General features: G+C 42.2%; 1 protein-coding gene across 3 annotated transcripts in view; it reads right to left on the bottom strand.

Moving 5' to 3' along the window:
- The window catches only part of mib1 (MIB E3 ubiquitin protein ligase 1), a 63,746-nt gene that overhangs the window by 8,193 nt on the left and 34,770 nt on the right, over nucleotides 1-20,783 (bottom strand). For all 3 annotated transcript variants that reach the window (XM_059343744.1, XM_059343746.1, XM_059343747.1), the window contains exons 13-16: nucleotides 5,880-6,012; nucleotides 3,947-4,033; nucleotides 3,306-3,464; nucleotides 586-767 (exon numbers count right to left, since the gene is read on the bottom strand). In XM_059343744.1, the coding sequence (XP_059199727.1) occupies nucleotides 586-767; nucleotides 3,306-3,464; nucleotides 3,947-4,033; nucleotides 5,880-6,012 (561 nt within the window). The remainder of the gene's footprint in view (nucleotides 1-585; nucleotides 768-3,305; nucleotides 3,465-3,946; nucleotides 4,034-5,879; nucleotides 6,013-20,783) is intronic.

Genomic DNA, 20,783 nt, shown 5'->3' with positions numbered 1-20,783 from the left:
CTGCGGGTGCATAAATATACCTAAAAACACATTCCTCTAAAATTATCCTTTTCATCCCTGTGTGCAACTGCTTGTTAAAAGATTTTTCCAAAGCATTGTCATGTCAGTTTGATGAACTGGTAAGTGCTTTTTAGCTACATAAACATGCCTGATTCTCCAAACTTTGGGCGTGCCGACCACCATCTACTGCAGGTTATACAACGACTACAGATAATTCTGTCCCTATAATTCCAAAGCATAAAAAAGAAACCCCTTTAAACCCATCTGAGTACATTGTTGTACAAACATGTGATATATAATTTATTAACTATTAAGTTTTAGATGTGCTACTAATGTGGATTTTGCCTTACGAAGACATTACATTCTTACATTTCTGTCCAAATGAACTTGCAGCAAAAGAATACACTAGCTGTTTCCTCCTGTTTGCAGTCTTTACACTGAGCTAAGCCAACTCTCTCCTGGCTGCAGCTTCATATTTAACAGACAGATGTGAGAGTGGTATCGATCTTCCCATCTAACTCCTGGCAAGAAAGCAAATAGGTATATTTCCTAAAATGTCAGAGTATTCCTTTAAGGCATGTTTACCTGCTCTTCTCTTTGTGACACTTGGCCAGAGCTTTGCAGAGGCTGGGGTCTGGACACAGGTCTAGAGGGGACTGGCCCTTCTTGTTACGAATGGTCAAGTCCGCTCCGTTAGCTGCCAGGAAGCAGGCGATGGATGCTGCACTCTTCTTTTCTCCCCCCTGGGTGCCCAAGCCCATGATTAACTGCAGAGAGAAAAGACAGATACACAAAAACAGATACATCAGAGACACATCAGGCACTTTTGACATAAAAGATTGTTTTTCAGTTGAATCCAGTTGGACCAGTGTTTTGTCTCTACCTTCCACACTGGTCTTTAAACCATTAGTGCAGAAAGTAAAGAGCAAAAAAGAGTAAGAAGTCCTGATTTTAGTATTATTCAGATGGCCCATGCCAAAGACTATCAGATCATCACTAATTAGCCAATCAAAGACATACATAAGATGGCTGTCAGACAGCATAACCCCCTCATCCCCACCCAAAATCTCATTAAGTTCCCAGTTTCTCTCTTCTTCCTCCAGCTCATCGCCTCAGTCTAGCCCAACTTAAAGCCTCTCTCTCTCTCTCTCTCTACCAATTTGGGCCTTCCATGTCTGATTGTCTTCAACCAGTAGCTTTTACATCCCTGCTGATGGAGCCACCGGGCCGGCTAATTCAATTCTCATCTTGAAGGGGGGGGGGGGGAGTGACCCAACTGCACATATCTCAATTAGGCCCGCTGTCTGTCTGTTCCGCTCCTCTGCGGGGAACCGGCGAGGGCAGGAAGGGGGATAGAAGAGAGGAGGCGGAGGAGGAAAAGAGGAAGAAGTGGGAGGGAGACCGAAGGTGACAGGTAAGGTAGCTGCAGCTTGGCACCGTAGCCTTAAACTCATCCCTGTGGGGATTAGTGATGTGGTGTTAACATGAAGAGGGTTGGGGTCTGACATGCCCCTGTTGGCCTCTACAGAGGAACAAACTCATTCAGGCTGGTCAAGAGGCTGCAGCGAGCTGGTTGGCTGCTCTGTGCTCATGTCGGGCTGCGGTCTAAATGATCGGCTGGTTCCGACCGGGCTGTCCAGTGATGCAGATGACAGGAGGAAGGAGCATTGAGCTTCCTGTCTAAGTGTGATCTGTCATACTTTTTCCCGCATCAGGCAGCGGTTCACTTACTGATCTTTATACACGTGAGTATACAAGTCCTGCAGAATGATGCAGAATACATACTAAACCGCCACAAACGATATTTCTCCACAGTCTATATACAGTCATGGAAAAAATTGTAAGACCATCCTTTTTCTTCAATTTCTTGTTCGTTTTAATGCCTGGTACAACTTGAGGTACATTTGTTTGGACAAATATAATGATAACAGCAACAAATGCTCATAAGAGTTTAATTTATGACCTGATATCTAGCCATTTTCCATGGTTTTCTTAATAATAACCAACATCATCATCATGAAAACCATAGAAAATGGTTAGATACCAGCTCTTAAATTAAACTCTTAAGAGCTATTTTTGTTGTTATCGTTACATTTGTTCAAACAAATGTAAATTTAGTTATACCAGGCATTAAAATGAACAAGAAATTGAAGAGAACAAGGTTGGTCTAATCATTTTTTCCATGACTGTACATACAGTTTAGATGAACTGGAGACTGTGACACAGATGGGGGACAAATTAAAGGAAAAACCTAAAATTAAGAGACGCATACGATGCTTCTGTGCACCACTGAATGGTTTGATTAGTATTAAATTATGTGAATGAATTGCTTTAGCCTTTATAGTCACCTGATCTAAACCGAGTTAACACCTAACCAATATATTGGATAAGACAAAAAATTAAATAATTAAATCTATTTTGTCATGTCTGTGCTATAGGCTTTATCTTTTAGTTATGTCTGGGTAAATGTGTTTGTTTTTTCTGTATTTGGTACTCTTGTAAAAGAGAGCTTGATCTCAATGTGATTACCCGATAAATAATGTTTGTATATACAAAATGAGAGAATATCTTGTGGAAGAATGGTGTCCGGTGACTTGTCAAGTTGCGTATAAAAAGATAACAATGTGTGTTTATTACAGAAGTATTATAGGATTATTAGAATAACAGCAGCTACTGGTAAGGACCTGTTGCCCTTTCAACCATGGATACGGCTCTTCAATCTTATATGCAAAACAAAATCTCCAGTTGCAAAAGGTGCATTATCTGTCTTGCACAGAATCTGTCACTTGTAGAAAATGTCCCGAGGTGTGAATATGTTTCTACGTGTCTCAGCACTGCAGTAAACTGGTGACATTTCTGATGTGTTTCCTCGCATTCTGCCCACTTTATACTGGGTAAGACCCTTGATAGCAGCTACAAAATGAAACAAGCTTTTAAACTTTAAACTGAGCCTTTTAAAGAGCCATAAGTGGCAGTAGAGAAATGGCAGGTAGTTTAAGTTCTTTCAAGATGCTGCATTTGTGAGTGTGCCTTTAGTAGGGAAATACATTTGGGAATGTTTAACTGAATCACATCAGCTTATTGGGAAAAGGAGTGCCACATTTCTTGATTTCTACAATCCTCCAGTGTCTTCAGTGTGTTGCTTTCTTGTTCATAACTGCATCACTTGGCCGTTAGACGACCCACAAAGATGTTTCATTTCACCTTAATGCTCTGATGCCTTATGATACCTTAAGGAACCTTGACCCAAGTAAATGACGACGATCTAGAAGGAACAGTGAGGTTAATAATAGATGTGCACGCACTGTGTTCTTGGAGGGTTCCCAGGGCTCCACTTTGCTGACGTCCTGCATATCTTGGAGTTGTCGCAGTTGGGACAGTGTGTGGTGACGCAGTGCCTCGTGAAGTGGTGTGTCCCCGTCCTTGTCCTGAACATCAAGCTTGGCCTCTGCCCGCACCAGCAGCTGGGAAGAACATATAAATAAAAACAAGCAGGCAGTCAAACAAAGACTCCGGCAATAACCGTAAAACAACTTTAATTTTATGCTACAATGCAAATGCCACAGTGCTGATTTATTAGGTTGCAGCTTACAATGAGCTGCCTCACTGTTGCACTCCCCAATTATGGAGTGCATTTTTTCTTGAGTCCACAAGATGGCAACGTGGCAATCTCGATCCAATACTATGCCAAATGACTCTACCCAAGACACTGCTGCCTCAGAGAGCATTTTCCCTACACAGCATCAATCTGAAGCAGGACCTCATTCAACTGCAGGACATCCACCAGTGTAAATTAAATGTGGGGCTGCTGTGATGTTGTTCTGCTCCCCTTTGTGTATAGCCTGGATTGAGGGACTGATAACTACACAGACTCCTCAGTTTGTGGTGGAAGTGAGAGAGGGAAAAAAAATGATAAAAGCATAAGAAAAAAAGAGGGCTCACTAACCCGGACTATCTGGGTGTGCTGACGTTCCACTGCCAGGTGTAATGCCGTCTGCTGGTTGACGTTCTGGATGTCTAAGCTGGCGCTGCCCTGAGAAGTGAGAACAGCAAACAACACAATAAACATAATGAATCACACATATACATATGGGCACGTAAATACGACAGACAAGTGATAAATGTAGACAAACAGATCCATAAAAAATAAGTCAGTTATAAAGTAAAATAATTGCTCAGCACATGAAAGATTGTAACAACCATTCTTGCTTTATGTGTCATGACAGAACCTTCCTTCCTTTCTTTCTTTCTTTCTTTCTTTCTTCAACCCTGCCGACCAACAAAGTGTCACCTAGGGGGTTGGGGAAAAAAAAAAAGCGCATCCTACAATAACGCTGCATGTGATTGTCATTTCCAATTGCGAACACCTCAGCTGAGGAGATGTGCAGGGAAGATAAGCATTGTGATCAGGCAGTGTGTGAAATCCCCAAGTAATAAGACTGACTGACTGGCTGGCTGGCTGGCAGGGAATCTGCAGTGCACCTTGTAGTGTGGTGCAATTTCTGAATAGAAAGCTGAGCCATCACTGCGAACCAGCCCATTGCAGGGACTTGGGAAAAGGCCGTCCCCACTGAAAGGTAGCTTGCACAGCGAGCGTTCATGCGTTGGAATGTTGCAGCAACATTGCTGCCTTGCACCATATCCAAATTAACCGACATCCCGCTTGCTCAGGTGACTTTTGCTGTAAACTCCTGTATGTGTTAGACTTCAGAGAGTTAAATCTGCAATCTCAAAAGGGAAAAGAGCACAAACCTATGATTGTAAGAGGAGGAGAATATGAGAGCCCAACAGCACTAAAGAAAAAACCCCAGAGGCTCTGTGAACCGTATGGATTCAATAAAAAAAAGAAAATGGCACTTATAGCAGCTTCAACTGGTCTACAGCTTGCTGGCTGCAGGGAGTGCAGTAGAAGCTGCTCTTAATGGTCTGTAGTCAGGGAAAGCCAGAAGTGCAGGCTGAGCTGATGCAGGTATGCTTTGGGCTAATAATTGTTAACGAAAGAGGTCTCCTATAGAGTATGAATAACTGCATTTGTTGTCACTTTTAAACCTGCAATGTGTAATACTCTGTCGCTAGGGGTCTCTCAATCAAATCAATAATAGAAGATGAGCAATGCCATCATTGCAGTCCGTTTTTCCCGGATGAAATTCCGGGGGAATTTTTTTTTAATATAAAATTATAGTTGTCCCCCTAGTTTTCCTTAAAAAAAAGTGTTTCTCTGCTAGCCGAGCTGCCGCTGACGTTTGCTCAGCTTGTTCCTCTAATAACTTAAAATCCAGTTTAATGTCCAAAGAGGTCCTGTGCTCTCTAAAATAAATAGAACCGGTGATTTAAACTGCTAAAAATACTGAATAAAGCAGCCCTTTCCTGCACGTCTTCCCCCGTCTCCTCCTTTTCACTCTGTATCTCTAAACTATCAATAAAAGCCGTAAAATGGCCATATATATATAATATATTTTTATACTTTAATCTGTGTTCCTGCAATAGTTTGTGACGTTGGAAAGTTAAGAGCCAGACAACCGATGACTTAAATCCTTCATCTGCTTAAATATGATTAAAAATGACCAATATTTGAAAAATGTAGCATAAAAATGTGGCTTAAAACTGCATAAAAGCTGAATTTATGATAACATCTGGCAGACACCAACGAAGATGCATGCAAAAAGGGGATGATGCCATCGACAGACGACAGACATGGAGCATGTCCTAGATTAAAATCACAGATTTTCTCCAGGTTTGACAATTGTTAATATTTGGGATGATGCAAGTACATAACTCAGCAAAATATGTAACATAAGTCTATTCCTTTCTAATGCATAAATGTAACATATTACACCTTTAAACATGCATTCGTCTTTTTTTTATGTCTGTGTTGTTACCTGGTGCACCAATAGCTCAGCCACCTCCACGTGGTTGTTGAGGGCAGCCAGGTGCAGTGCAGTGTAACCGTCGTCCTTCTTCTCGTCTACGATCCAAGGCCTCGGCAGTTTAGATAGCAGCACACGCATGGCACTGCACGGAGAGGAGACATGAAAAAGGAGGAAAAAATTAAGCGTTCAAATAGGCGAAGCTTGGAAGCATGAAAAAGCCCAAGAAGGAACAGAAAGTATAGTCAATTTGATAGTTTATGATGTAAAGTGCCAAAATGAATCTATCTGTGACTGAATGTCTCATGCACTATATGATAGCTGGGGGCCAGACACAAGCTGCTGTAAGCAAACACATCACAGTGTCTGTACTGCTGATACACAGCATATTCCAACACACTTTTTTACAGCAGAGCATATCCCATTTTCACACATGGGGACAAGAATACTAAATCAACTTGGGGAGGAGTTGCTTTCGCAAGCAGAGTGTTATTTACATCAAGCTCTGAGTGGTACAAGAGCTGTGTGTTATTTTAGAGTACCCGTCCCCCTACCATCTCTTCAGTTAAAAAGGGAATCAACTTTTCCCTTGATGATGCGCAAAAGCGCCTATCATTGGGAGGCAAAATGGTAATTACACAAGATTTAGCTGCATTCACTGAGGTTCCCTCCTGGGGAAGAAACAGACAGGGTGGGAAGGGTGGGAAAAAATCCATTGTTTAAACAGTGCTGTTTAACAGAAGTAGCCTGGTGTGGTGAAAAGAGCCAGTCAGTTCTGTGCCACTGAAGGTCATTTAGAGGATGTGTGCACAGAGAGAAGTGGCTGCAAAGACAACTGTACATGAGGACGGCTTAGAAAGAGTCACAGTGGGGATAGAGGGAGGCTGACTGCCACTTCCTGCAGCATCACTGAAAAAAGACATCTGTTTCCATTCTTCATAAAATCCAAAAATCACCCCCCAAAAAAGCAAAAGCACAGTGAAAAATTTCTGAAAAAAAAACCCCCCATGATATTCAACTTAGAAATAAATAAACATGAGTTAACACCCTTATTCCTGCTAGCTTTAGTTTTAGCGTTTGAACTAAACCATTATCTATTCACCCCCAACCTCTATCTCTCTTCCTACTCTTCTTGCTTTAGCCCCTGGGCACACATCCAGGCATATGGTACACGAGAATACTGAAATGAATCCGTGATTTAGTGTATGACCAGTGCATCAGTTGAGGATATGTGATGAGAAACAAAAGGCTGCAAACCCAACCCCTCAATTGTGCAGATGCTATGGAAAATAAAAAGACACTTAAAAGCCACATCCCTGAACTGTTCTCGCATCTTGTCTGTAGTTAGGTACACAATGTACCTTCAATAAGCATTAAAGCTGCAACGCTGGAGGGAACACTTCTGACCTTGATTAACCCTGAATAATCATGCAGGGCATATCTTTGAACTGCGACAAAAGGAGGCAGGCGGTTTTACTGGGACTTTGATATGGCTGAACAGCTCCCATGTGAGCACCGGAGTGTTTACATACACAACAGTAAGGTAAATAGGTTCTGAAACAGTACAGGGAGGAAATAGGCTCGGGCACAGAGCAAGAAGGCCACAGCCTGTGCAATCAATGAGAACTGTTAACTATTAAGACAGAGGAAAGAAAGAAATGCAAACTAACATGCTGGCAGCCTTTCAGACTGGAGGTAATCAGGATGGCTGGTTCCCTGTGGGTTTTTGCTAAACCTACAGCTTGTCTCCCTCCTTCTGGAGTAATGAAAGAGAGCATCATCAGCACACCCTCTTGAGGCAAGCAGAGAAAGAGGGGCAGAGAGGCAGGGGGGCAGGCAGTCAGCACCTCTGTACGGACAGAGATCCGGGACTGGTGTACTGCTGCAGTGATGAACAGCGCAGCACACTGATCCCAGGCTCCCTCGCTCTCTCTCTCTACCTCTCATTGCACAGAGGCTTTACGCACACGCACACACACACACACACACACACACACACCTGCATTGCTTGCAGCCATCTTCAACCACTTAATGCAGAGGAGCACTGCTTAAATGTGATAGCAACCGCGCCCATTCTGCCTAATCTCACATTCATAATATGTCGCCTTTGTTACAAAGAATTATTTGCTTGCGTACTGTAGATTTACCATCTCAGGGGGGACTTTTGAGTAATTTCATCCGTGGCGCTCCCACTGGGTAGGAGTTGAGACTTAAACAAGCAAATTATTCAAGAAAAGACCTTGCCACATCAGATTCTTGCTTGAAGCTATAACATAAAACTTATTCCCAGTGGTTAAACACAGCACTCTTTTAGCTTTCTTTCAAATAACACTGATAGACAACACAGGAATGCAGGTTTTTTTTTTAATACTACAACTGTTTCCATCAGAATCAAGGGCAATTGTCCCACATAAAGCCTTTGTTCTTTTTGTGCCCATTTTCTTCCTCCTATTGGTGCAATGTATAACATTTGTACGATCTGGATTGGCTGGAAACATCTCCTATATGTAGAACAACTGGCCAATAAATGCAGGCCTGCAACACTACTGGGGTAGACTGGCGCCTTCTAGTGTCAGAAGCAGGCACTTGAGTGCTGGGCAGGTGTAGGGAGCCCCTCCAATAGAAGTCTAGATTGACAGGCTCCCTGCCACGCTGGGCAAAATGGGCGGACATTAATATTAATGCCCCATACTGGCACTGCTGCAATGCAGTTAAGCTATTTGCTGTAAAGGCAGAAAAAAAAGAGAGTGAATTAAGAACCAAGAAATAAATCCTAGTTGTTGTTTTTTTTTTTTATCTCTTGGGTAAGTAATGTTAGCAGTGACCGAGGTAGGTATGAGAGAAACTGCATGTTGGCCCTTGATGTGAGTTGTGCAGTGGGAGACAGAAAAAGAGAGCGGTGGAGCCGGCTCAGGCTGCAGCCCTTTTACTGAGCAGGAGACACTGACTTGACCTGGGAATTAACATTTAGACAACTCAGGTTATCTGCTACGAGAAGCAGACCGATATTTAGAGTTAAGTGAGGATCTCCTTATTACAACTGAACTTTAAAACCAGTGCTTCGCTCTGTGGGAATGCAGAAGGACGTGCAGCGGAGGAAAGGGAATGGTAGAGGAGAGAGGTAGAAGGGGAGACTTGATGGAACTGGGTCACCCTGTGAGAGATCTCAAGAGTCCCTCAGGAGAGCTACACCGGAGCCTGTTGTCTTGGGCTGCAATTTGTCATTGACCAGGACGCTCTCTGACGGCCTCAGCTCTGTGTGTGTTGGCGTTTGTCATTGTATGTAAGACAGTGGAAGTGTGTGTGCGCGCGTGCAACTGTGTGTGCGTTGGGGTCGACAGGTCCCTTCTGCTGCCCGCGCCTGGCTGACAGCCATCTGTGTGGTGGTCAGTAGCCGTTATTACAACAGGAAGTGAGAGTCGGGGGACAATAACTTGGGCAGGACAGGGCAAAACGGAACAGTCAACATTCAGCCTGAGATTAATGGCTGCGCACAAACATATGGTTACTCTGATGTAGGAGACGTGTTTGGCATACCGTCATCCATTAACTAAGGCTTCAAGCTGTAGAAAAGAGATTCTGCATCGGAAATTAGGCGCCGAAAGGTGCCACCTGCCTTGGGAAAATAAAATGCTTTATAAAACTGATAATGAAAATGATCAGTCTTGCAACTGTGAGGGTGCTTACACTGTTTGGTCGAATATTCAGATCAGCTCTATACCCGTAGGTACAATTACTCTTTACTCCATACCCCAATACCTTAAATGTTTTAACAATCCTAACTCAAGGTCCACTCACTAACTTTTACCTGCAGCCTGTTGTGTGTTCAAACTTAGCCTCCTTATAATGTGAATTATTACTAAGTTGCACCATGGAGATAAGTTACAACTAAATAGTTGAGTTGGTGTATATTTTGTCCAATATATTTTTTACAGAGCATATAATCCTGAAAACGATGCATGGGGTGCTTAAGAAATGGCGTTTACTTTTTTATATAGTCAGCTATTAACTGATTCTTAACATAAAATACATGTGTTTATTTAGCTATTTAAAATTTCTTCACTTTCTCACTTTTCTTTTCTTTCTTTTCTCAGTTTTCATTTCTAGAATTGGTTGACAGTGTAATACATGGTGTGTATAATGTACAATAACGTATAGTGCACACTCTTTCATACAAGTATCTGTTCAAGAAAGCAGTCTTCTGAGAACCTTGAATTAAGATTTTAAGTCTAAATCAAATAGATCGAAATGAGGTTTCAATTTCAATCTACAATAGCAGAATCAGTGAAATTGAAAATACCATATGGCATTAGTGTGTTACATTCCAGAAAAATATAATATAAAGCCTTAAAAGGCATCGTGCAGTCTTCATCAGCTATATTTTACCTGTAACACTTTTGAATCTTTAGCAAGAGCCTTTAACTTATGAGCAAACACGGACAGAAATGAAAAAAAAAAAATAGAATGGATTAAATTGTAACAGCTACTGAGCCGGCATGTTAAAATATCCATCTCTATGAAAACTGAGCAAACTCTTTTTCGCTGATAAACACCATTTGATACACTTGGCAAAAAGAGCCGGAGCCTTTAGTTAAACTATTTTGTCAAAAAAAAATTTTAGATGTCTAACCTTATCCATACTGCCTTCAAGAAACTTAGCTGGTCCATAAGGTTTGTCTATTCATCCCTTCCTTCAATACCGCTAGATTTCTTTTCCTGATGCAGAGTCCTTATTGGAACAGGCTTTCGAGATGAGACGACCTCAGACGATACATGAGGTGTCAGCTCACCAGGGACAGGATCAATACTTTCAGGTCCGTTGAAATAGTGAACCCTGGTCCCAACAAATCATTCACAAATGCAACACACCAACTCCAAATGGAACCCCCCCCCTTCCCCTCTTTCCACTCTGGGCAGGGAGGCACTCTTCATCATGTGTGAAAGGTTTGGAAGTCAGTGGCAGCTGGGAGGGTTAGAAGCATAAAACTGTTCACTGATCCTAAAACATGTTGCTTTGAATGAGACCGTTGGCTTACAAAATGCTTATTTTTGAAAATGTGTGCTAAAATCAAACTGGCATAACTTCAACAGCAGTGGAATTAACTTTGTCAATTCCACTGCTGTCACTAAACCACAACAGATATTGAACACCACAAACAATTTAAGTAGCGTATAATCCCCATACAAATATTACTGCCCTTAAAGTTCAACCTGGCCATCACTCCACCCCTCAAAGCAATTAGTTAGCGGTTCACTTTGTCAGGGCCGTCCCACAGCTCCTGGCTGTCCTGCTGTGGACAGAGTAAATAAACACAGATAGCGGCCAGGCCAGCAGTGCAGCAGAGAGCTGAGGACAAGAACCTAGCTGGCTCCGCTCAATAAAAAAAGGCTTTCATTACCATGCCGTGAAGAGAATAATTTTCCCTACAATGTGACCTTCCCCTGCCTGCCTGTACCTGAGGCCCCTGAGTGAGCATGCTTTTATTAAGGACTATTTGCATAAACCGGGAAGGGGGAAGACGGGAAAGGGGTGCATTTCTATGATGTTTTGGTTATCACTATAGCTATTGCCTATGCCTTGAAGGTTGTTCAAGAGACGCCAGGTGCATTTTCAAACATCTCAGGTACAGTCTGTCTGTCCATTTGGGAAGTAGGTGGGGGCCTATAAAGGCTTAGCTTTAATTAGCCTTAAATCACCTGGTATTATGGGGTGTCCTGATTCATGGCAATAAATGAAGAAGGAGGCAGCAAGACAGTCAGAGAAGCCCAATGGCGCGTTAATGTCCCATTGGTTCGAGATGACCCAATTATTTTCCCCTGCTACTCTTCCTTTGCACTTTATTCTCTTTAGCACCTTGAAAAAGCCTCATTCTCATTTCTGCACCAGCCATAATAGTCATAATATACATCCTTTTACCCAAAAAGCGTAGACTGACATAAAAGATAAAGCAAGGACATGCAGATTATATTAGAGTAAAGAGACACCTAAATCATGTGCACTATATTGAACAAATCGCTCAATAGCATCATTGCCTATAAAACAACCACGTAATTATTGAACATCACTTTTCGCACAGGCTTGGGTAGGCCTGGAGAATATTGTAATAGGTTGTGCATTCATCTTTAGTCTTCAGCCAGTGCAAAACTGGCTAGACAAATGCTAATAAAATGGATCAGGAATTAACCTGGTGTATGAAATTGACCCACAAGTAGTTGACCTGGGACTGACATGAAAGAGTGGACACACTTTGACGATGTGCAAATAACAAATTTGAAATATGACAAGACCACATGACGGAATTTGGTAATAGCATTTTGAACGGTTGATTTGATATAGGACAAAGTATACATACCGAGGCACAGAAAATGAAAGTTGTCGCTTGTATCAAATCGCAGACTCAAGTAGGCTGTCACCAGAGCATCCACACTCACTGGCCTCTCTTCTCCATCATTCAACCATTGCAACTCAAACAAGCTGCTAACAGAGCAAAGAAAACCATCTGCAACCCCTTCACTCTGTTCACTTCCTTTTCTACAAACTCTCCTGCCCTTTTATGTAGCCTATTTCTATAGACTGTAATACAGAAATTAAATTCATGAAAACAAAACCGACTTCTCAGAATTTACACCTATAACAGCACTTTGACATGTAAATATATCAGCAGTGCTGTTCAACTTTAAGGGGGCATTCACACCGGAGATGTTTGGTTCGCTTGAAACGAACTCCGGGGCGTTTTTGTTTTTTTGCTAGTGTGAATGCTCAAACGAATCAAAGAACCAAACTCTGGTCGACTAAAAAAATGGGGGTCTTGGTTCGCTTCCAAATGCACCAGAGTTGGGTGTAGGTGAGAACGATGTGTTTTCACACCGCTTGTTCGATTATTTGGTCCGCACCAGGCAGTAAAATTGTTACATTGTAGCATACAGACTGTGTGTGGTCCGCGTTCACACATGCAAACGAACCACATTGGTCTGAATGACGTTTCGTCATCTTCCAGTGGAAATAAGCGGTAATTTCAACTTTCACAATGGAGCGACACGTTTGCTGGTCATTGCTTTTTATATCGTCAACATTACCCATTTCTGGCAAAATATCCAGTTTTGGAATGAGCCGCGGCTGCAGCTGGAGAACACTCGAGTGCGATTGATGCTTTCACACCGACGAAAACGAATCGAACTAAGAGCTTTTGGTTCGAATGGACTGTTTAGTGCGCACCAACTGCTGTTGGTGTGAAAGCACCCTTTGTTCGAAGTGAACCAAAACACAGCACATTCTGGGTTGTATTTTGGGCGGAAACTTGAGAATTAACACCAGGCAAGGTAGTAGCAAGCTTGAAAAATGTCTTGTGGACAGACGTGGTCTAATAAGTAAAGGTAAGTAAAATAAGTAAAGTAAAGGCACTTATCGAAATATGGTCAGACGATCAGATAACACAGCTACTTGTGGCTGCACACAAGAACAACAAAGTCTTCAAATTATATAGCGGCAGAATGGTGGTAAATGGATTAAATTGCACAACAGATCAATGCCGCATAAAAGTGAAAAAACGTAATACATTAAAGTCTGCAACATCACATTTTCTGTCCAATAGATGACAGCGTGACATTTCAGCGTCAACAGCGTGACATTTGTTTACAATGCTTTGTGTGCTTGATAAAGCAGTGTGGAAGCAAACCAAACCAAATGAAAAATGCAACAATGCTGCAACTTCACCACTGAATCACACTGAATCCACCAGACTTTATATGTGGAAGCAACCTTGCTGTATGTTTGTGCATATTGTCTTCATCCACTGTCTCTGTTGAGAGAAACTGAGCTCATTAATATGCTGTTCTAAAAGCACCTTTTGCTTTTGCCAATATTAACACTTCATTACCCCGTTAGCTGTTAATATGGTGGTGAGAACTAAAACCAAGGCTTCAAAACATCCCTTTCTAATGGTAACACATCTTTGATCTGTGTTTCTCCACAGTCCAAGGTTCAGAGATACTATTGATCAACATTTTGAGCAGCTCAATTTATGTTGGTTAGTTTTAACCAAAGTCACAAGCTGCAGAAAATGTGTCTTTGGACATTTTTAGAGACCTTCAATGTTTTTTTTTATTTTTACAAAAGTTTTTTTTTAAACAAAAGTTCACTTCAGCAAAACTTTTTTGCCTCAGCTTTGAGCTAAAGAAAACCCTGAATTTGAACTTCAGGGTTTGTACAGCTTCTCTAAGATTCAAACATTTTTCATGCACTTACATAGCCTGGCTAACACCAGACCAAATCTCATTGGAGATTAGGTCTGGACACCTTCAATGCTTTTCTCCGTAGAGGAGGTGTGGTTTAGGATCCTCCAGAGCCGTTTATTGGACGCTTAGAATGTCTATCAAAGCGTCTGTAGGTAGCTCTTAGCCAATCAGATCAGTTATACCAGATGACGTAGTAGAGCAACAGAGATGGATGTTTGTTGTGTGTGTGTCTGTGAGAGTGTTGTTTGCTGCTTTGCTTCTCCAGTTCTTGCTTTCTGCAAGATTATTTATTTTCACACTTTATTCCCCCTCATGTCATTCTGCCACACACATCCACTGATTTTATGGGCAACAAACAAGCTGCTGCGGGTCTCTCGACGGCTCCGCTGTCCCCCGGCTGGTAGCCAGATCACCGGCGGTCTCGGCGGCTCGGCGCAACGAGCCGCCGAGACTGCCGGTGCGGCGCTAATAGCCCCGCTACCGGTGATCTCGCTACCAGCCGGGGGACAGTGGAGCCGCCGAGAGACCATTCGCCTTTCAACTTTCGCTCTAAACTATTTAAAACACCATCTACAGCTAAAGAGAGTTTCGCGTCTGCAGCAGCCATGTTGGATCCGGAAAGCTTCCAAGTGCCGAGTAGTATGCGTCATCGTCTCACCGTCCCTCCCCGCTCTGTGATTGGATCCCTAAAACAGGGCTAAGATTCCTCTCTAGTTTCCAGACCCCACCGCAGTTTGAAATTAAATTCGAGCGCGCAAGGCAGTCTGGGTATACCCAGGCTAGCTCTTTCAAGGAACCTAAACCAAAAATGTCCAAACTCATAGCCTTTATCATCAGCACCTAAATTGTTACTAGAAATGCAATTGTGAAAATAACGTTTACAGAATTCATTTACAGTGTCAGCAATCAATCCATATCTAAATTTTGTTAATTTTACATGCTGTCCATATTACCTAAGATTGTATGTTATTAGATGATTGCTGATTTCCACAGTAAGGGATCAACAGAGGACTTTTCTAGAATTGAGTGTTAACAAAAGAAAATAGTTTTCCTACCTGTTCAAACAACAAAAATGCTCAAATGAACAAAATGATCAGATTATAATTTTTTTCATTAGAAAAGTTCAGTTTTTATTCAGTTCTCAGCCGCCAGAAGATAACAAACAAATATGATGTTGGGATTGTTTAATTACAAATATTAAAAGGTTTTGGGTTTACATGAGTGACTGTGCACATGAAACTCCAGATTATGTTGAGAATTAAGCATTCTTCAAGTAGTATATTAAAATTCAAGCAAATTCCTAACCTTCCAAACAATAACTGGTAAATTAAACATTTTACAAACCAATAAGAATAATCTTAATATGTCCAGGTTTTATAACTTGCTAGGTTGTTAGCTACTGTGTAAAGCCACCATGGCATTGCCATTTGAAACCTATCCAGGTTTTTAGGCATAAGCTCACCCAAAAGTTTTTGTTACCAAATCACAGCACAAATTTTTCTATGGTGTTCCTAAAGGTCTTGATATATGGAGGGATTTTTGACCACTTTTATCAATTCCCAAGTTGTAAAAAAAATGGTCAAATTTTGCACTACATCTGTGCAACAAATGCTATCAACCCCAAAACCTGCTGAAACAACCTTGAGCTATTGAGCATGGGAATTGCCTTTATATCTTCATAGCATAGTGATCCAAATATAAATGATCCTTGTACACTTTAATCAATTGATTAATTATTACATATTAAAGACTGGAACAAGCTGCATCTCATATTAAACTTCAGGTTACCAGCTTTCTGATGGTGTACAACACTTCTATACGGCATCTACTGTTGACCTGCTATCTCACCATACGCACCCCCTGTCCCCCTAACATGGTCCTATGGTAGGGAGGATGGAATGGAGTGTTAAATGCAAGTGCCTCCACACTGAGATACAAAGCAGTAAATAGAACAGAGGGATTGACTCTGGGTTTTGCAGAGCGGTGGAGAATTCAGCCGTGCTGAAGGTCCTTCGATCGACAGCCACTCAGCAGCATGCCACACTGTCACCATACGGGCAGACAGTCTGAGAGGCTCCCATGATCTACAGTCTCACTGCAAATCTACCACTTTAAATCACCCCTCACTCCCTGCTCCCTGGCCTGCCTCCCACCTTTCTGCCCCCACAAACACATTACACTCCCCCTCCCCCTGAAACGCTCATTTCTGTACGTTGGAACCTGTGAGGGTCCCTTTACACACTGCAAGCCAGCAATATTGCCCCTTAAACACAACGGAAAAACGAGGATAACGCACCATCAAATTCTCTTCCACAGTAATTGGCAGAACAGATCCAAAGTGACACAAACAAGCTGCCACATTGCAGCTGATGAGTCTGACTTTTTCAGCAGTTACACTTCTAGGCAGAGGAAGAAGCTGTGGCTGAAAGAGCGGTTTGGTAATTAAAATCTATTGTTTGCAGAGGGAAATAATAGGGATCAAAGGGCCTTGTATCAGCTACTGCCTCCCCTAAGCACTGAGACAACAGGCCATATGCCCCAGAGCAGCACAGAAAATGTCTAACAGCCAACTTGTTAATGATGGGGGAATGAAGCTTGTATGAATGTACTATACATTATAAAGATAAGGCTCCATAGAAACTTCCATGTATTCCACACAGATCCGTGATTCTACAGATAGTGCAATGAAGGTTTTCTCCGGCAATTTTGCATGGAAGCTACTCTGGCTAATCCCGATAATGTAATGCTTTTTAGTGCGGGGCCTTTTTCTTCAGTATTCTTTCCATGTTCGGACACAAGGACCCACACAAGCACATGCACAAGCACACCAAACGACACAAACAAACACAAATCCTTATCCTCTCTGACCTGTCATACTGCATTTACATGGGAGCCACTGACTTCAGTGTCCGTACGGGGTTACCAAGGTAACATGGTCTGCATTATTCAACAGCTAAGCTTGGTTTAGATGTGAGCATCGGCCTGAATGTGTCCCTCAGAGTACATTAGGGTCACTAATACCCCATCCACTGACAAAAACTGTACATGTCTGGACATGGGATATTGAGCATAAGTTTTCTGTCACATCACGAAGTTGTCCACACAAGACTCAGATCTGCAGTTTTGGCTCTGTAAACACATGATATTGTTAAAATGAATCATCACGTTTTCACGACGGAAATTCTAAATTGTTCCAGTGGATTTAGTGCATCGCCAGAGATTCCATAAATGTTTTTGTCACCTTATTTTTATTATCCCTATCATTGAGAGGACTCACAAAAGTAACATCAATACTTACATCATGTGTGTATATATTAATATTATATTGATATAAAGCATGCTATATGAAGTACAAATCTGGAATATACTGTAATAAAAAATAAATAATATTCAATCACACTAGGTGACCGACTTGTTAAAAATTCACTCAGTGACATGTTTTCTTTAGCTTTGTGTTATGTGAAACAATATTTACTATACTGCAACGTCTATACTGCTGATTTACATGCGTGCACTCATCTAAGAAAAATGCAGCATGCTTCTCAGTGTTTCATAAAAAACACAAATCATTGAGTGCCATCACTGACGTTAAAGTACCATCAAATGCAAAAATAAATTATATTACTTATTCAAATACATCAAGTAAATAGATAAACTACATTTGTTTTTAAATGGGAGGGAGGGGGGGGGGTGTATTAAAGATGCCTGACAGCTGTGCTGTGGAAGTATATCACCTTGCTCTGTCATATTTATTACCTGCATTGCTGAGGCACTTAAAGTGCCACAGATAAATCCTGCTCTTTCTAGGTTTGGCAAGTGGGAAAAAACTATACCATCAGTGCTTATAGTGGGTTCACAATGCAAGCTTTTGCCTTTGCATGCTATAGTCACTTTCCCAAAAGCTCTTTATGTCCTTGAGTCCCTTCAGTAGGAGATGTACCCCTCCCTATCCCTCCCTCCCTTCATCCATCCCTTGATCCCTTATTTCCTCTCTTTCCCCTCTATCCATCCATCCTTCCCTCCCTCTTCTCACCCCACCCCTCCCTCTTCCAACATGTGCTATAGCAACATAGCAGCCAGGACTCAATGTTTCAGCATGCCACAGGACAGACAGAGCATTACAGCATGGCTGAGCTTATCTATTGGCTCAGAGCCACTGTTGGCCCAGCCCTAGGAGGAAGTGTAGGCGTTCTGATTGGTCACAGGGGGATTGGGGCTTGTATCAGCTTGTCCTCTGGCTGATCTGTTGGACTGTTCCCAGCCCATACAGAGGTGGACACTGGGAGGGCATCTCAGATTGGGCGACTTTTCAATTAAGTCACAGTGCATGCTGCAGCAAACTGGTACACAGGCTCTCTGAATGGACCAGCCACTGCACTACATCTTAATAGGTACACTCTTCAACAAAACGGAAGATAAATACAGATAATATTAAGGAGACATATGTAATCGCAAATAATAAATCAGCAGGATCAGGCTCTCTAGACTACACACAGTATGTTATGATGATTGTCCAACATAGATGTGACCTCATCGTGGGCTACAAGAACTCACTAAGTGCAGTTCATCTGGATTCCAAAGGGAACTTCAACATATCTCTGCGATCATATCTCCTCCACCATCCTGCCATCAGGAACGATCATATATTAGGCTGTACAAATGGCAAGATCATACACATGGCAGATAAACACACATACACTAATAGCCAAATCACTGCCCCTAAGTGACATCCCAGCTCAATTTCACCCAGTAAAAGCCTGATATTCTACCATCGGGTACTGCATGAAAGTGTGTGTCTGTGTGTGTATCTGCATGAGCATATGGTGACAAGGAGGAACTCATACATTGTCCTCAGCAGCTACAACACCTTTCCTGTCACCTCTCTTTATTTCATGGATTGGGTTGTTAGCTGGTGCATATGGCCACCCTCACCTGTAATGTATTACCTTCTAAAATCTTACAAAATAAAAGCCCAGACACGTGAAATGGACATCAAAGAACTAGCACTGCCTGTGTTTGCCCAAAAAGTTCACACACCGCAAAGACTACAGCCAACTAGCACATACCAGCAGGAGAAAATATTTGTGTATTGCAATTATCACATGAGTGTAAGAATAAAAATGAGAGGAGCCTCATGAGTCAACTCTTGTCTTCAGTTTTTTGCTTTCTTTTGTCTCTTCCGTTTCTTTTCCCGGGCACTGATTCGCTTAAGCTGAACAGCCAATTGGAGATTTCTTTCACCGACAGGCTCTGCCGCAGATTCAACGTGCTCAATCGGCCAAAAAGCTGTTGACAAGGGTCAGACTTGTGCCAACAATGCGGGACACAGCACAAAAATTATGGCTATAGATGCTCAATGACGGCCCGACATTGGTGTGTCAGGGCCTTCATAATCAAAAAACACTCATTCAGGCTAAGCATAACAATATAAACTGTGCATGACTGTGCACACATCTACTTGAGTGGCCAACTGCCAAATAAACATAAATTGTAAGCAGTATACCGTGGGTGTGTATGCGTTTGCCTCCGAGAAAATGGTCTGCACACATATGCTCCCCTGCAGTGCATAAGTATTTGTGCAGTTTGTGAGTCACTTAACGGTAACATGCGGCGCCAGTAAGGCACGGTAAAAGATCAGAGGCAGGAGAGGCAGAGGAGCTTCCCCTGCAGTGAGGCTGGAGGGAACAATGGGCTGCTGGATCAGAGAGCCTGACTGCCACTGGCTTCCCCCTCCAGCACCCAGGTAGGTTGGCCCATTCATAAATCACTTTTATTCCTCCAAGCGCTCAACAGCCTCACCTCTTCAAATGATGCACTGTGTAAAGGGATGAGGAGGGAGGGGCAGGACGGGGGACAGGGAGAGAGAGGGGGGGGGGGACTGACGAGAGAGATAAAGCAAGCATGAGGAAGAGCCAGGCTGATGGAAGAGGAGCATGGAGATTTACTCAAAAGGCACAAACTGGACTCATTAGAAATAGCTCTAATCCCTATGATGTTGACTGGTGGGCATGCACACAGAAAGGAGGAATTAAGACAAGCTGAAAGACAGAGCGAGACTTCATCACCATTTGAAGCTAACCAGTATTCACTGTATAAAACTTTTCAATCTGAGAGTAGACCTGCCTCTCCTTTGCAATAACTCAAAGGGACATGCCCTCCTCAGGACTGACCTTCATATTAAAAAAAAAAAAAAAAAAAAAAATGTTTTATAGCTTTATAAATTTAAATCATAGTAGAAGCAATCTGGATTTCTAAAATGAATACAATAGAAAGATAATTTTATGTAAATGTGAAACAAATATCTACTAATTAATCTTAATCAAGTCAAAATAAAACAATTAATAAAAAATAATAATTGATCCTATTCCTCCCTGCAAGTCAATATTTAGCAGAGGCACCTCTGGCAGCAATTATAGCCTTGACTCTGTTTTGCTGCATGAGATCCACGAGAAACAAGCCATTTTTATAATGCTGCCCCAAAATCCTGATCAGAAGCCTGCAGCAGAGAATCATCCTCACAGCGTGATGCTGCTGCCACCACTACGCTTCATGATGGGGACTGTGTGTTTCTGCCATTCTGTGGTGTTTGACTTGCAATGAACTCAGCATTCATTTGTTGACGAAGCAGCGGTGGCCCTCCAGATAAAGTTGTGTTTAACCACTTGTCACACGCTGATTAAA

The sequence above is a fragment of the Centropristis striata genome, chromosome 11 (assembly GCF_030273125.1).
Source record: "Centropristis striata isolate RG_2023a ecotype Rhode Island chromosome 11, C.striata_1.0, whole genome shotgun sequence".
In the NCBI taxonomy this organism is placed as follows: domain Eukaryota; kingdom Metazoa; phylum Chordata; class Actinopteri; order Perciformes; family Serranidae; genus Centropristis; species Centropristis striata.
This window is presented reverse-complemented; position numbering and strand designations above follow the sequence as displayed.